Below are 13,366 nucleotides of genomic sequence, written 5' to 3'. Positions count from 1 at the left end.
TATTTCCACATACCTGAACAGTTTGAGGACAACATTGTAGTTGTGCCTAGTCCCTGCAATTTGATGTCGCAGCTTGAACCAGACCTACAGCTGTTGTCTCTGAGTACCTCCCTCATTCTCTTCTGCTTGCTTCACTGAGATAGGAGTATAAACAAAGTCACACATTTCACTCTGGTGTACATAATACCCTGAAGACCACTTCTGAATCTATGAATGAATAGAAAACTCTGCACAGGCAGACCAGTTCAGCCACCAAAGAGTAAATCCTTTCCTAAGTGCCTGTGAATCTTGTGAGACATGTTATGGTTAGTCATACAGTCTCCATTACTGAAAAAGAAAATGAAGCTCTTGCCACATTAGGTATCAAAGGTAGCCTGGAGTATTGCAAAATAAACCTGCACATGACATGACTGGGAACAGTCCACAATTACCTCATGAACTGACAATGAAACAACTACAAACCAGAAGGTGCAAAGCATTAGTAAGGAAGTATAAACATCCTTCTACCTCCTCTAAGCTGTAACTAGTCCTTGAGGTCCAGGCACTTCAGGCAAACAAACGGCATCAAAACCACAAAACCCCTTCCCTTTGGTTACAAGGAGAGTATTAAGTGTCTGACTTCTGTAGGGATACCAAAGAATTCTGTGAGCCAGTACACATTGTCTGCAGCAACTGGGGTCTAAGGCACAGAAAAATGAGGACAATCCCAAGGAGGGAATGCTGTAGAGAACCATTTTTAAAAAGAAATCACAGGTGTAGTTACCAGATACCATATTTTACTCTCAGAAGCAGTCTTAGTTGTAACATTTCCCTTTTCTACTGTTCTTGAAGATGCCTTGGTATTTGACTCCTCCTCCTTTATGCCCAGAAAGACACCCCCCTGCAAAAAAAACCAGATGCAGTCTGAAGGATCATGCATCTTCCTTGGTGAAGTGGTGAAAATGGCTGTACTCTTCCCACTTGTACTGATGACTATGGGTGTGTCTTTTGAAGTTTCTTCCTGTGGTGAAAGGAAGTAGTCAGGACAACAGAGCACCACCACTAACTTTGAACATGCAAGCTTAAGCAAGGGATTGTGGGAAAGAGAAAGTTGGAGTAAGATGAGAGCTCTAACAAAAATGCCAATTCCCTTTGTGCAATAAACTAGACAAAGAAATCTCAGTGTGGAATGGGTAAGGAAATAGGCTCAAACACAGGAACCTGGTGCTTTGCAGAAGACCTAGCAGTGCTGAACTGGTGAAAGAGAAGATTCCACTTCTGAAATCTGGAGGAGTTCAAAAGAACTCTAGGACCAAATACGTTTCTTTCTGACATTGTTCCCCCAAGGAAAAGATGCGGGAGATGTTGTTATGGTCCTGCTTTCTGATCATTGATACGCCTTACTAGAAACCAACGAGTAATAAGCTTCGTGGAAGAAAAGGAGAACTTGGTGTCTAAGGAGAAGTTTGCAAGGACTAGTTGCTAGTTCCATTGTTCAAACTCTTCAGTATTAAGATATTTTTCTTGTGCTAGCTACCTAAAAAACCAAAGTCCTTCTATTTGAGAATGAGGACAAAAAAATTAATTGCTACAAGAGCGAGACTGGTAATGATGTCAAGAATACATTTTAAATCTAGCACATGTGCAAAAAAAAGCAGATTATTCATGAAAATTTGGGTTTTACTACAGAGAAGATTCTCCTGGCAGCCTTCTGCAGTTCTTCAGTGCCCTCAGAGAGAAAATTTACCTTATATTTAAATCATCTTTCCCAAAAAATTAAATCTATTCTCCTTAAAGGAGATGGAAGCACAAACTGACCACTAAATTTTAAATAATCTTTTAAACATCCAAAGGTGGCTATTACACTCCTTCAGTCTTTATCACTGATCTGTTATTTTATAGATTTCATTAATTATAGTCCTTCAATTTTTTCTCATAGTTAACATGTTCAAAACTTCTTATAATTCTTGTTCCTTTCTTCCAATATGTGTATTTTATGTGTGGTGCCCAAAACAAGACACACCATTTCACAGCGTGGCTTGACATTGCTAAGTAGCAAAATAAATGTCCTCTGTGACACTCTTTGCAAGAAATAATAGCTGAAAAGCTGGCAACAGTTCTACTATGAAGAGCAGTAGATTCGACAAGCAGGTGGCCTTCATGCTATGCAATACCATCTTCATGTTCCTCAGAAACAGACATTGGTATTTGCCCAACCTGTGGACCTTTGCAAAATAAACACACATATCCACAAGCCAACCTCCCTCTAAAAACCAACCATCTGCAATTTTACCTTTTTCCACAAATCGTGAATTTGTGTCTCACATGTCAATCTTGTAAAGGGAGGGATAATGTGTAAAAATATATGCACCACGTATGTAAATACATTTTCACGACTAACAACAATTTTTCCTCTCTTGGCTTACTATATTTTTATGTTAAAAACATGGGAAAAACATTTTAAAAAGCAGAGACTAAGTACATTTCAGTGGTCATTCACAAGTGGTATTTCATTTAAATCTTGATCTGCTCTTGGGGAATTCAAACTACAGAAATTACCTTACAGAAAGAAAAGAAAATACTTGCTGTGCTTGGGAAAAATCCCAAGATAGCCAAACCCAAACCTTTAACTTCAATAATACCTGCTTCTTCTTGCCGTAACTAGTAAGTCATTTTTAAATCAAATGACCTGGAGACTTTTCTAAAGTTTTTAATGTTTAAAATTGAAAAATGTCGGCAAGTACCACAATAATTATTTTTTTCCTTCATGGCTAACTTTCAAATTGTTGCTGTTATAACCACTTTAGAAACAGAAAAGGAAAATTAATAATTGCAGCTTTTTGTGTCTTTTTTACATTTTAAAGCAATTTTTTAAAATAAGAAGGTACGACATCCATTTGCAGATAACAGCAAGTCTATTGCTGAAATACTACTTATAAAAATGTCTGGAAAAGTCACATTTGACCCTTCACAAACAGGTAAGTAGCATATGGAAGCTTGCTTTTTTATTATTTGCCTTCGTTTTAAGTATTTTTTTACATGACATGCTTTTGATACTAACAAAAATGCACAGTCTTTTTCAATCATAATTTATAAAGAAACAAAACATGTAAATAACAGAATTTTGGCTGGTTTATGTGTAAAAACAGTCACACACCCTTTCTGACCACTATTGCTTACTGAGATATGAATGACAAACATATATTGCCACACATCTCTAAAGGCAAAGTGAAGTAAGGAAAGTTAAATTCTTCAGAGAATATAAGCAGAATTTCCTGGTTGGAGCTGTACAGGAAATGTCATTTTATTACAAACAGAACAGAAACTACAGACTTGCAATGTTTAGATCACTCTCACAGACCTAAAATCTTGTTTTCACAAGTGACCTAAAAAACAGAGTAAAACAACAGTACGACTACATTGTCCAGGGTGATCCTAGTGATAATCATACTTTCTTCAACACCTAATATAAAACACAGACATTGTTTTAACAAATACCACTTCACTGACCTAGAAAGATAGGACGAAGGAATAAGACAGTCACGTCCAATTCCTCGTGGATTCCCAGCTTGGATCTTGGTTTTTGCACAGTTTACCTTATGAACATGATCCGAGTGACATTTCACAAATTCCTGGATAAATGTTGCTACACTCTGCCAGCAGAGAGACAAGCTGTGTCATGCACAGATCAATAATAGCACTGTGTTTCATCAGCCTCAAAATCAAAAGTGCTTCATCTGGCAAAAGCCATGGCCCTTGAGGATCTGACATATATAAACTGAATACCCTATACAGGATGTCTACTACAAAAGCTGCCAGTGTAAAGGCAAGTCAAGAGATATACAATGAGTATTTGTAACTAAAAAAAAAAATATATTTATATATATAAAGAAGTTTTAAAATCTTTTTTATGAAAACTAAGAACAAATATCACAAAGCAGCAGCTGAATAAAGGTAATGAGACTAAAAATTTACAAGTCTTGAGATAAAAATAAAACCACAATCAGGACAATCCAATATTCATAAACTTTGGAGGAATTTACTATAAAATGCAAGTACCTTTTGAACTGTACACAATAATAAGTATATAGTGTGTTGCAATAAAATGCACTCTAAGCTAAACACAGTGCCTGGTCAAAATTATGTTCATTAAAAACACAGAATATCGTAAAACTTTTCTCTTCTTCAGGGAAACTCAAGTAGAGGTCTTGAGACTGTGAATCATCATATACTACCTGTAGTTTCAGGCCTCAATATAGGCTTTCCTAAGGAAACAATGGAAATTTATGTATCCTACTGCTTAGCCTTCCTCATTATTATCTTAACTTTATTTTTTAGTGACAGAGCTTGTAAAATTCATATCTTAAGTAAATGCAGCACCTGTAGATTTTTAATTGAAATGACTATCTATCAGAATGTCTTTCCCTCACTTGTTTCTTATAGTAAGTTTAGTTTTCTTTTTTTCTGCCACAGTTTCTATCGCAAACAATACTTTGAAAAATAAGTATTTTTATTATTTGGAAACCAAGCCCTTAACAAAATATCTCAACTTGAGTCCTTTATCAAGATTTTGGTTCAAAAAAGATTAATCTGTCTCTATGCCCCCAATTAAAATGAAAAGCTTTCTCCGTTAAATATTTCACTACTACCGCACTTAAAAACTGTTTCCTTATGCTCAAGCCTACAGGTAGACAAAAGAATATGAAAGAAATACTAAAAGATAGTTATTTATCTTTTTCTTTTCTGTATTTTCCTTACCAAGCTATGCACTACCTAAATTAAAGAGCTTTAGTCTCTTCTCAGCTCTGCAACCAGCAACTCTAAAGCACTGTACCAGACCAATATAATCCTCAATTCTGTGTACATCACACCACAAAAGTTATTCTTCCTTCTCTTTGCATTTCTTCTGCTAAGGACTAATTCTCTTTTAATGTTCCTGTTGCACACTGTGGAATATTCATTTCCTTGGGTTACTCCCTTCATTTCATTATTCATCTTCCCAGTGCCATGACTGTATTTGCATGTCTTGAGTGGTGATGGCTTCTTTCTCTGCCTCAGAATTTCTCCTCTTTATAACCTGATATTTGAACATAACTAGAATACTCCTCCTTGACTTCAGTTAAACCCTTATAAAACATTGGTTTGACTTCTTTTAAATTTATCATCCATGTTTACATCTCTTCTCCACAGCACTATTAAGTGCATTCTGGGTTTCATCACAAAAACGTTGTTGCCCAACTGTGGTCTATGAAGAACATGCATTTCTTCCATCAGTTCTTCAGAAAAATGAACAGCGTTACTGAAGTTAAGAACATACCTTCCTGTTTGTAGTTTTAATGAATTCAGCTCACGTCTTTAAACATAACCTCTCTCTTCCTGTCTCTATTTTTTTCATGCTTCCTAGAGAACAGACTTTTTTTTTATTCCCTTCGGAAAGACTATGCCCACTGCTAACCACAAGCAGTTGATTCCTCTCTAAATATTCCTTTACAGGTTAATTGTCCAATATCAATGAAGTTCTCTGACTCCAACTGTCAGTGGTCAGTTACAGTCACATAAAAATTACAGGCATCATATTCATATCTGGTATGATTCTATCTTGTTTCAGTCTTGTGTCTTTGAATCTTTTTTTCAATCTTCCTTTGCTAGTCTGAAGACTCTACAAGCAAATTTATTTTTCTTAGAGATTTAAACTTGAGTTGCCTTTTAATCTGCTCTCTGAAAACCTCAAATTGTTCTCTGGAATGGTATATTTTCAAATCCTTCTCATAAGTCTTATTCAAATGTTTTTTACTTTCATCAATCTCTTGCTTGGATTCTGGGTATTATAGCTACATAAAGTATTATAAAAGCAGTCAAATCACGCCACACGAAAGAAAACATCTTCTCTCTGCTCCTGTTCTATAGCCTCCAGTTCATACATTGAAGGACTCTGCAGGTGTTTTTCACAATGGCAATGGGAATTCATGCTCAGCTCATTACCTACTAGGACTCTCATTTTTCTTCAGAGTCCCTGGTTCCCAGGAGACAGCCATTCAGCCTCGCTCAAACACGAACTTGAGCAATGTGTTGTTTTTCATTATGATGTAATGATTTCCTCATTAAAAACACTGTGAGGTCATAATGATCTATGCTTTTCAATCAGCCTCTGGTGATTGAAAGCTTAGAACAGTTGTCAATGACTGAAGACATCCTCTTGCATTGACTTGGAATTTTTGCATTGTCACTAATTTTTAAAAAATGATTGAAAGATATTGCTTTCTAAAACAAACAGCAAAAAGACTGTCATATATTTCATAGTCTAGCCAAATAGAATAGATGTGTAAGGTGTAAACCATTATCTTGGGGAAAAAAATAATGTTATCATTCATGTGAGGGATCAACTGAAAAATTAATTTCATGGTATGTGAGATTCTGAGCTAGTGAAAATGATTAAGTGGTACTTATATGCACCAATTTAACCTTAAGGCATGAATTGAGACATTGAGTCTACACTGTCTTCCATGTATCAGTGCTTCGCTCCAATCCAAATACTAAGTAAAACCAATCATGATGAAGATCATTTTTGGAATTTAATCTCCTATGTACGTTTTAATACAAGCAATCACTGTTGCACAGGGGCACACAAAACAAAAATGAGTGTCTGTGCTTATAAGACTTCTAGATACTTTCAGGTCATAGAACCATTTTTGCAATCCCATGGCCCTGCTCCTTCAACTTCTTAGGAAATCCAACTCTTCAAATAAGGAAACAAAACCATCTCTTACTGATTCACCTATTACATGCATCAACCTTGCTAACCAGACTAAGCACCCTGCTCCACCAATCTTATGTTCCCTAACTTCACAATGAGGGAAAATCTACTTAACAGATTAAGACAGGAGCAAAGGAAAGAGAAGTAAGGTAAAAAGATGCATTAGGAGATTGCAGGAGAATCAACTCACTTAATGTTCACAATATAAGGGAATGCAAAAATATTTCCTCAGTTTCCCATGACTCTTGAAGACTTTTCATAACAATGTATCAGGAAAACTTTTACCTAGGCTAGGAAAGAGAGAAAAGAGAGACTTTTAGGTAAAAATCTACCATGAAACAGACAATTGCAAGCAAGAGGAGGGAATTCAAACTTCCAAGGAAGGATACATGGCTGACAGAAACCCAAGGCATCTATTTCTTGCATTTTAGTACCACCTATATAGAATGGTATGCAGAGGTGTTATTGCATAGTCTATCAGAATACTAATTCATATAGTATTAAAAAAATTATGCAGCTACACCCTATATTGTAATTCCTTCTCTGCAAGTTCAAAACACAAAAGAACCTCTCAACATAGACAGGTCTATATTCAAGACTAGAGCCAATAAAAATTATTTTTACCACCATTCCCAGAAGGTCTTGAAATTTCATTGAATTCAGTGGAAATAAGCACATGCACAAAGTGATTAGTAAATCACTTTCATAGTTAATACTCGTAGTTAGTAATAACGGATAATTCATAGACCACTCCACTCAACAAGCTTAAGAGTACTGATCCAGTTGCAACCCAAACTGTTTTTCTATGACAATCTATGAGAAAATCAGATTGCCAGAGCTGAAGTGTAATCTCTTGTCTACATATTAATAACTGCTCCCAAATCAATGAATTTTGGAGGGTAAGATTTGAAGGTGAATAAATATTATCTGACAAAACATAGATTATCCACAGAACTTTACATGGTAGAGAAGGTTCAAGAACCCAGTCTAGCTCTGTGCTTAACTTTAATTAAATGAGCAGATTACACTGAATTCAGTGAAGCTATTCCTGTGAGCACAAAAGGAAATTCTATTACGACAGTATTTGTTGAGCTTTTCCAGCTCTCATATATTATCTTGCTCAGGAAATTTTTTGGGAAAAAACTGCAAACTGAGTGCTATTTTTTGTATAATAATAACATAAGACACAATGTACCAGGAACTTTGATTAAAACACAGGGAGCGTTAAGAAAAATAAGTTACATATCACATGAAATCCATAAGGTAAAAATTACAGGATCTTTTCCAGTGTTTACTGTAATATACGTAAAAGTATATTCTATTACTGTATTATACTACCAGATATAAATACATTAGATATACATATGTGTACTATCTCTATTTGTAACATTACAAGAACAAGCTAATCTTTGTGATACAGGTTCTTTCTTTTATTATAGAAGTATACTTTTTAGGATTTGTATATGATACTGCAATAGAAATCATATTGACTGTAAATATATTCTATGAACTTCATGTAGTCTCCACAATTTTTTCTTTATAATGTATTTTTCTAGAATTTACCTATCCTTAAGTTATTTCATTTTGACAGCAATATAATACAACTCTCATAGTTCTAGTTCATGCCAACTGTTCTCTTTAATTTATGAATGAGACTCATTTCCTACATGCAATGTACTTCAACTGTTGTTCATCAATAATTCAACAGGTCTATTGTAATTTTTCTTCAGAGATCAATATAAATGTAAAAGGTATTTTTACTTTATTTTTGTTTTGTAATGAAAGCACAGTTTCACAATAAATATATTTTACAGTGTAGTTCTGTTAACAGAAATTACTTCAGGATGCTGTAAGTTTTCGATGCAGCAAAGTATAAAAATCAATACAATTATAGAAAATTTTTTTGAGTAGATGCATTTTAAAAGGGCAGTTACTTTCATATTTGCCATTTGGCAATTCCTCATTTTATTTACAAGTCAACTTCTCTGACAGAGTGGAAAATAGAAATTTGAGAACTGTTTTTTATCAGCAGTAATGCTGAATTAGTAGTTTATCAGAGGAAAAATTATAGAGATATTTCCCCATTTAGAAACCAAAAAGTTTGAACAAACATATTTAACTAGCTGATCCTGTTCCACTCCAGCAGAATTCTGGACTAGGACTTGAAAGAGGTGAATTCTAGTCTCAGAGACTCAGAGAACATTGTCTTTCTCTGTTTTCAGCCTTCATAAGTGTGACATCATAGCCTGATTTTCAATTTATCAGGCTCAGCAAAGCTCTAATAAAACTACAATAGATCAGAATCTATTCTTCTCAACATTGTCAATTCAAAGCCTTCAAAAAGTACAGGTAAGGCCCAGAAATTGAACTTAAATTCCATAAAATTTAAGTTTGAAATACATTACAGACAATTTTTTCCTACCTACAGATAGTTTTGTTGTTCAGGTCTGGAACACTGTAGTAAGTCCAGGAAGAATGGCTTTCTCTCAGGAATACAGAGATTGGGGGTGCGAGTTTTGAATTATCTATTGTGCCCACAAAGAGGTCTCTTCAGGGCATGCATACACAACAGAAACAGCAGTGAGACCTCAGAGGAAAACAACATAGAATTTACAGCCAATCGAAATTTGAGAAGACTTCAGATCACACTGGCACATAGTTTAGTTCAATTATTAGATAAACTTCTGCTGTCTGCAAATACAATAGATTGTATCTACAAACTCTGGAAAGGTCAGGCAGTATATCCTGCTTTATCATAGTTTTATCCCTTCTGGTTTACCTTTTCACTTCTACTGCATTTTATGTAAAAGTAGAATAGAAAATTTGCTGTTTTGATTTTTAAATATTTTTGAGAAACTGACTTGTTCTCATTCTTTGAGATTCAAGCTTCCTGCTGAAAGTAGACTTACACAGGCATTTTGGAAATATCTATGGCATTCCATTAAGAAATGCAGCTTTTCCTGTGACATCACCTGAGAAACACTGGAGAACAGATGCAAAAGATCCTACAGTTCTTTTGACAAGTGGACCTGTGAGTGGCTTTGACATGAATAAGATAAGCACTAGTGACTTAACCTGCTTATGATTTTAATTTTTTATTCAATATACTTTGAACTTTTGCGACAAGAATGACATCTACTGCATAAAACTAATTATAATTACTCTGCTGTACTCAGTAAATACACTCTTCTTATAAGCAGTCACTTAGTGACAGAAATGAGTAGAGGGGAGAATAAACCTTAGAAAAAAAAATTTCCTGGATTTTTCCAACAACTCCTTTCAGACGTTTTTCTAAGAAACTAAGGAAAACCTAAATCCCTTCACTTCTACATTAAGTATCAGCTCCAGCTGTGATTTCTACACACTGACAGCAAAATGGAACTACAGTACTTCCGTACAGACCGTCTTGACTCAGTGTTGATGTGAATCATTGGAGAATGTAAGCTTTAATTCTCACACATGCAGTCACCTTACAGTCATTTTTGCAGAAATATGCAAAGATTTGCTTTTGAAGAAACAAAACAAAGAAATAAATCTACATTACTGCAAAGAGTTTATAAGGCCAAACAAAAGAGAACTTGAATCCAGCCTTCTGAACTCTTACAAGCAGGCAGAAAAATATATACATACATACGTGTTTCTGTGGATCTTCAATAAAAATAAACAAAACCATAAGCATACATACATTCTGAAAATCAACAGATGCCAGACAGTCCTTAGATTGTACCAAGTGTAAAATCTGTCTCAAAATGAACATATGGAACATTTAAATCTTAAATCCAGAGTCGATCTTCTAGCACTAGATTCTTTGGGGATTATAATGAAGGACTGACTGCACAAACATCTGCCCTTGTCTGTTAATGGATTTATTTTCTTAGCTAAATTCAGGCAACATGGCATCTTGTCCAAGCCATGACGTTAATGTTTACAGTTGCTAGAATTCTATACTTATCTTAGCCCAGCATCACAAGTTCACTGTTAATACAAGATTACTCAGAACTTTATGATTACATATGGAAGTTTATTTTTTGATAGTAGTAATTTTAACACTTCTGAAGTGTTTAAGGGTCCCCCTAAATCCAGCGATTGTCTCAATCTTTCAATTTTTCATGGTTTGTTCCCTTGTATTTTACTTTCTACCTGCGCAAGAAAATTCTAAAATCTGAGGTAATAGAAGCACTGAAAAGAAACAACAACAGTGTTCTTGCAAGTGAAAAAAAAATATTAAAAAATATAATTTCCCTTGCACTATCTTAAAACTTCACTTCTAGATAGTATTTCTTATTAACAACACATAAAAAACCCACACAAATGTATGCTTTACAACCATTTGATCTATCTGAATCATGGTTCTCTCTCTAAAACATGCATGTACCCTGCAGAGACTGTGTAGGTTCTTTACCTTCTTAATTTTCACTTGGCAAGTAGCCCAAGCCTCTGCTTTAAATTTCCCACTTGGTAGCACTAGTATAGCACCTGAAGAATAATTAGTTGTAAGAAAGGGAATTTGAATTGGTTGCTGAGAAGGAAAAAAATGTGCATGCCTAATAAAGATTTTTCCTTGAGTACCTGCAACACCATTTATTTATTTTTGCTTAGAATGCACCACCCTTTAAATATACCAGTGACCATTTTTTTTGAACATTCCAGAAAAACTGAAAGAAAATTGGTTTTAAGACCATGTTATTTCACTTTTAGTCAGTCTCTTGCATTACAGTAGCACTTATCTTGACACAAATTTTGTCTTTTTTTTTTTTTTTAATTTAAACAGTTTCCTGATAATAGCCTTTTTTGTTTTATTTCTCACATTGCTCTCCTATGGACACCTAAGGTGTAGTCTTCTAGGAAGGCAAATCATGAAGGTGTCTGAGTAAGCAGAATATTTTACCTAAATTACACATATAACTCTTAGTGAAGTTTATACTGTCCATGAAACTTTATATTATGATATTGTTTGTGAGATAGGCAGATCTCCGCTGGTTCCAATGACCTTGGAAACTCTTTTTAAACAATTCATTACATGTATATAGTTATGCAAAATGAGTAACAGAAATGAGGTTTTCCCTCCTTTAGAAATTAGCAGCTCCCCAGCCCTAAGAACGTGAAAAGTGCTGCTCCTGATACTGCTTCTGCCTTCTGTGCAAAGACAGAAATGCAGAGAAGTTTGAGGGGGAGGGGATTTGATTTCTTTTTTAATGTCTGCCTCCTTCCAGCAAGTCCATCTGTTGTAGCACTATAATTCTGGAAGCAGGATGTGTGTGTGACCAACAGGAGACAATTACTGCAAAAGTGTTTGTTGATTCAGCTCTATAAAGGGCAGGCCAATCACTACAGTATGAACAGAAAAGAATTCCAGCTGAGGAGCTGCATATAGATTAACACAAAATACATATATATAAAAGTGAATGGGGAAAACCAGAAAGGAGTAATAGTATGGGAAAGGATTAAGTAGGAAGGAAGACTGAAGTAGAGAAGAAAGCTGGCATCTTTAGGGCTGTTAACCAAATAGTTTACTAGTCTCTACTTTCATAAATCTTATTCTCTACCTTTCCACCTTGACAGAGAGAGATGGGATTAAATAGATAAGGAATTGCTCTGAGTTCCCTTTGGAAGAAAACTCCAGTTGCCTTGAGCACTCCACTCTTGGGGCATATGGAGACAGTTGGTTTCTCCAACAGTGCCTGTTCTTCACAGAATAATGGGTCCTAGTTAATGTGGACTGGCCAGATTCTCAGGAAAGTTCTCAGACCACATGCTAAAAGTGAAACTTCCCTCACTCATTTGAATGCAGGTAAAATGTCAGCATGAAGACCACTTCTTTTCAGAAGGAATTAATTAATTCGGTTGACACAATAGTAAAATAGGCCTCAATATCACTTGTACATAATAATATTCACAATCTCATATAAAGCATGCTTATATATAACATTTCATAATTTTGATCATTACAAATTAAGAGACAAAAAACAATATTAAAAAAATTTCACAGAATTACAACAGACTTATGCCAAACATTGTTAAGACACCATAATGAAAAGTACTTTACCTCTATGGTCACTTTACTAGTTTGAAGTTTCTGATCAGCCAAATGTAGCTGAGTTGTTAGTTTTTCATTGCTTTCTTTAAATGCCTTCACAGAAGACACTGCTGTCTTTTTTTCATTCTGTAAAACAGCTATCTGCTGCTGCAATGATTTAATTCTTTCCTGCAGTAGAGTAACAGAGTAGCCCGGTTTCTGGACAATGATATTTCTTCTTTTTGTTCTGTTCGCTAAACATAAAATGGCATGTTACTAAATTGACAGATCATCATAAATAAGATGATTTCTGATTTTTTCTTTGGCCCTTCAAAACACTGTTCTAGCCTTCAAAATGTATCTCAGTAAGCAAAATGGTAAATTAATTCGGTTAACCTAAAAGTGCTCCATGTTGTTCTTTTTCTGAAGTGCCAACACTGCAAACTCAGACAGGACTTGGAAGTTAAATGTGGCTCAAGTTTCTAATCGGTATTACTGGAAATAAAGACTTCATTGGCTTGTTAACAGATTTTTTTTTTTAAGGTCTAAGCCAAAATACAGTTAATTTTGTTTCATTGGCTGTTCTGGTTACAAGGGACAAACAAGAACAAAAGGTA

The 13,366-nt window shown here is 35.0% G+C and overlaps 1 protein-coding gene across 1 annotated transcript in view; it reads right to left on the bottom strand.

Moving 5' to 3' along the window:
• The window catches only part of CNTLN (centlein), a gene marked incomplete at both ends in the record, with an annotated part of 207,186 nt that overhangs the window by 44,723 nt on the left and 149,097 nt on the right, over positions 1 to 13,366 (bottom strand). The window contains one exon of the mRNA XM_082013442.1: positions 12,780 to 13,003. Within this exon, the coding sequence (XP_081869568.1) occupies positions 12,780 to 13,003 (224 nt within the window). The remainder of the gene's footprint in view (positions 1 to 12,779; positions 13,004 to 13,366) is intronic.

The sequence above is a fragment of the Phaethon aethereus genome, assembly GCF_964289735.1.
Source record: "Phaethon aethereus genome assembly, chromosome: Z".
Classification (NCBI taxonomy): Eukaryota; Metazoa; Chordata; class Aves; order Phaethontiformes; family Phaethontidae; genus Phaethon; species Phaethon aethereus.
The sequence above is the reverse complement of the archived record's forward strand: the minus strand, read 5'-3'. Positions and strand labels throughout refer to the sequence as shown.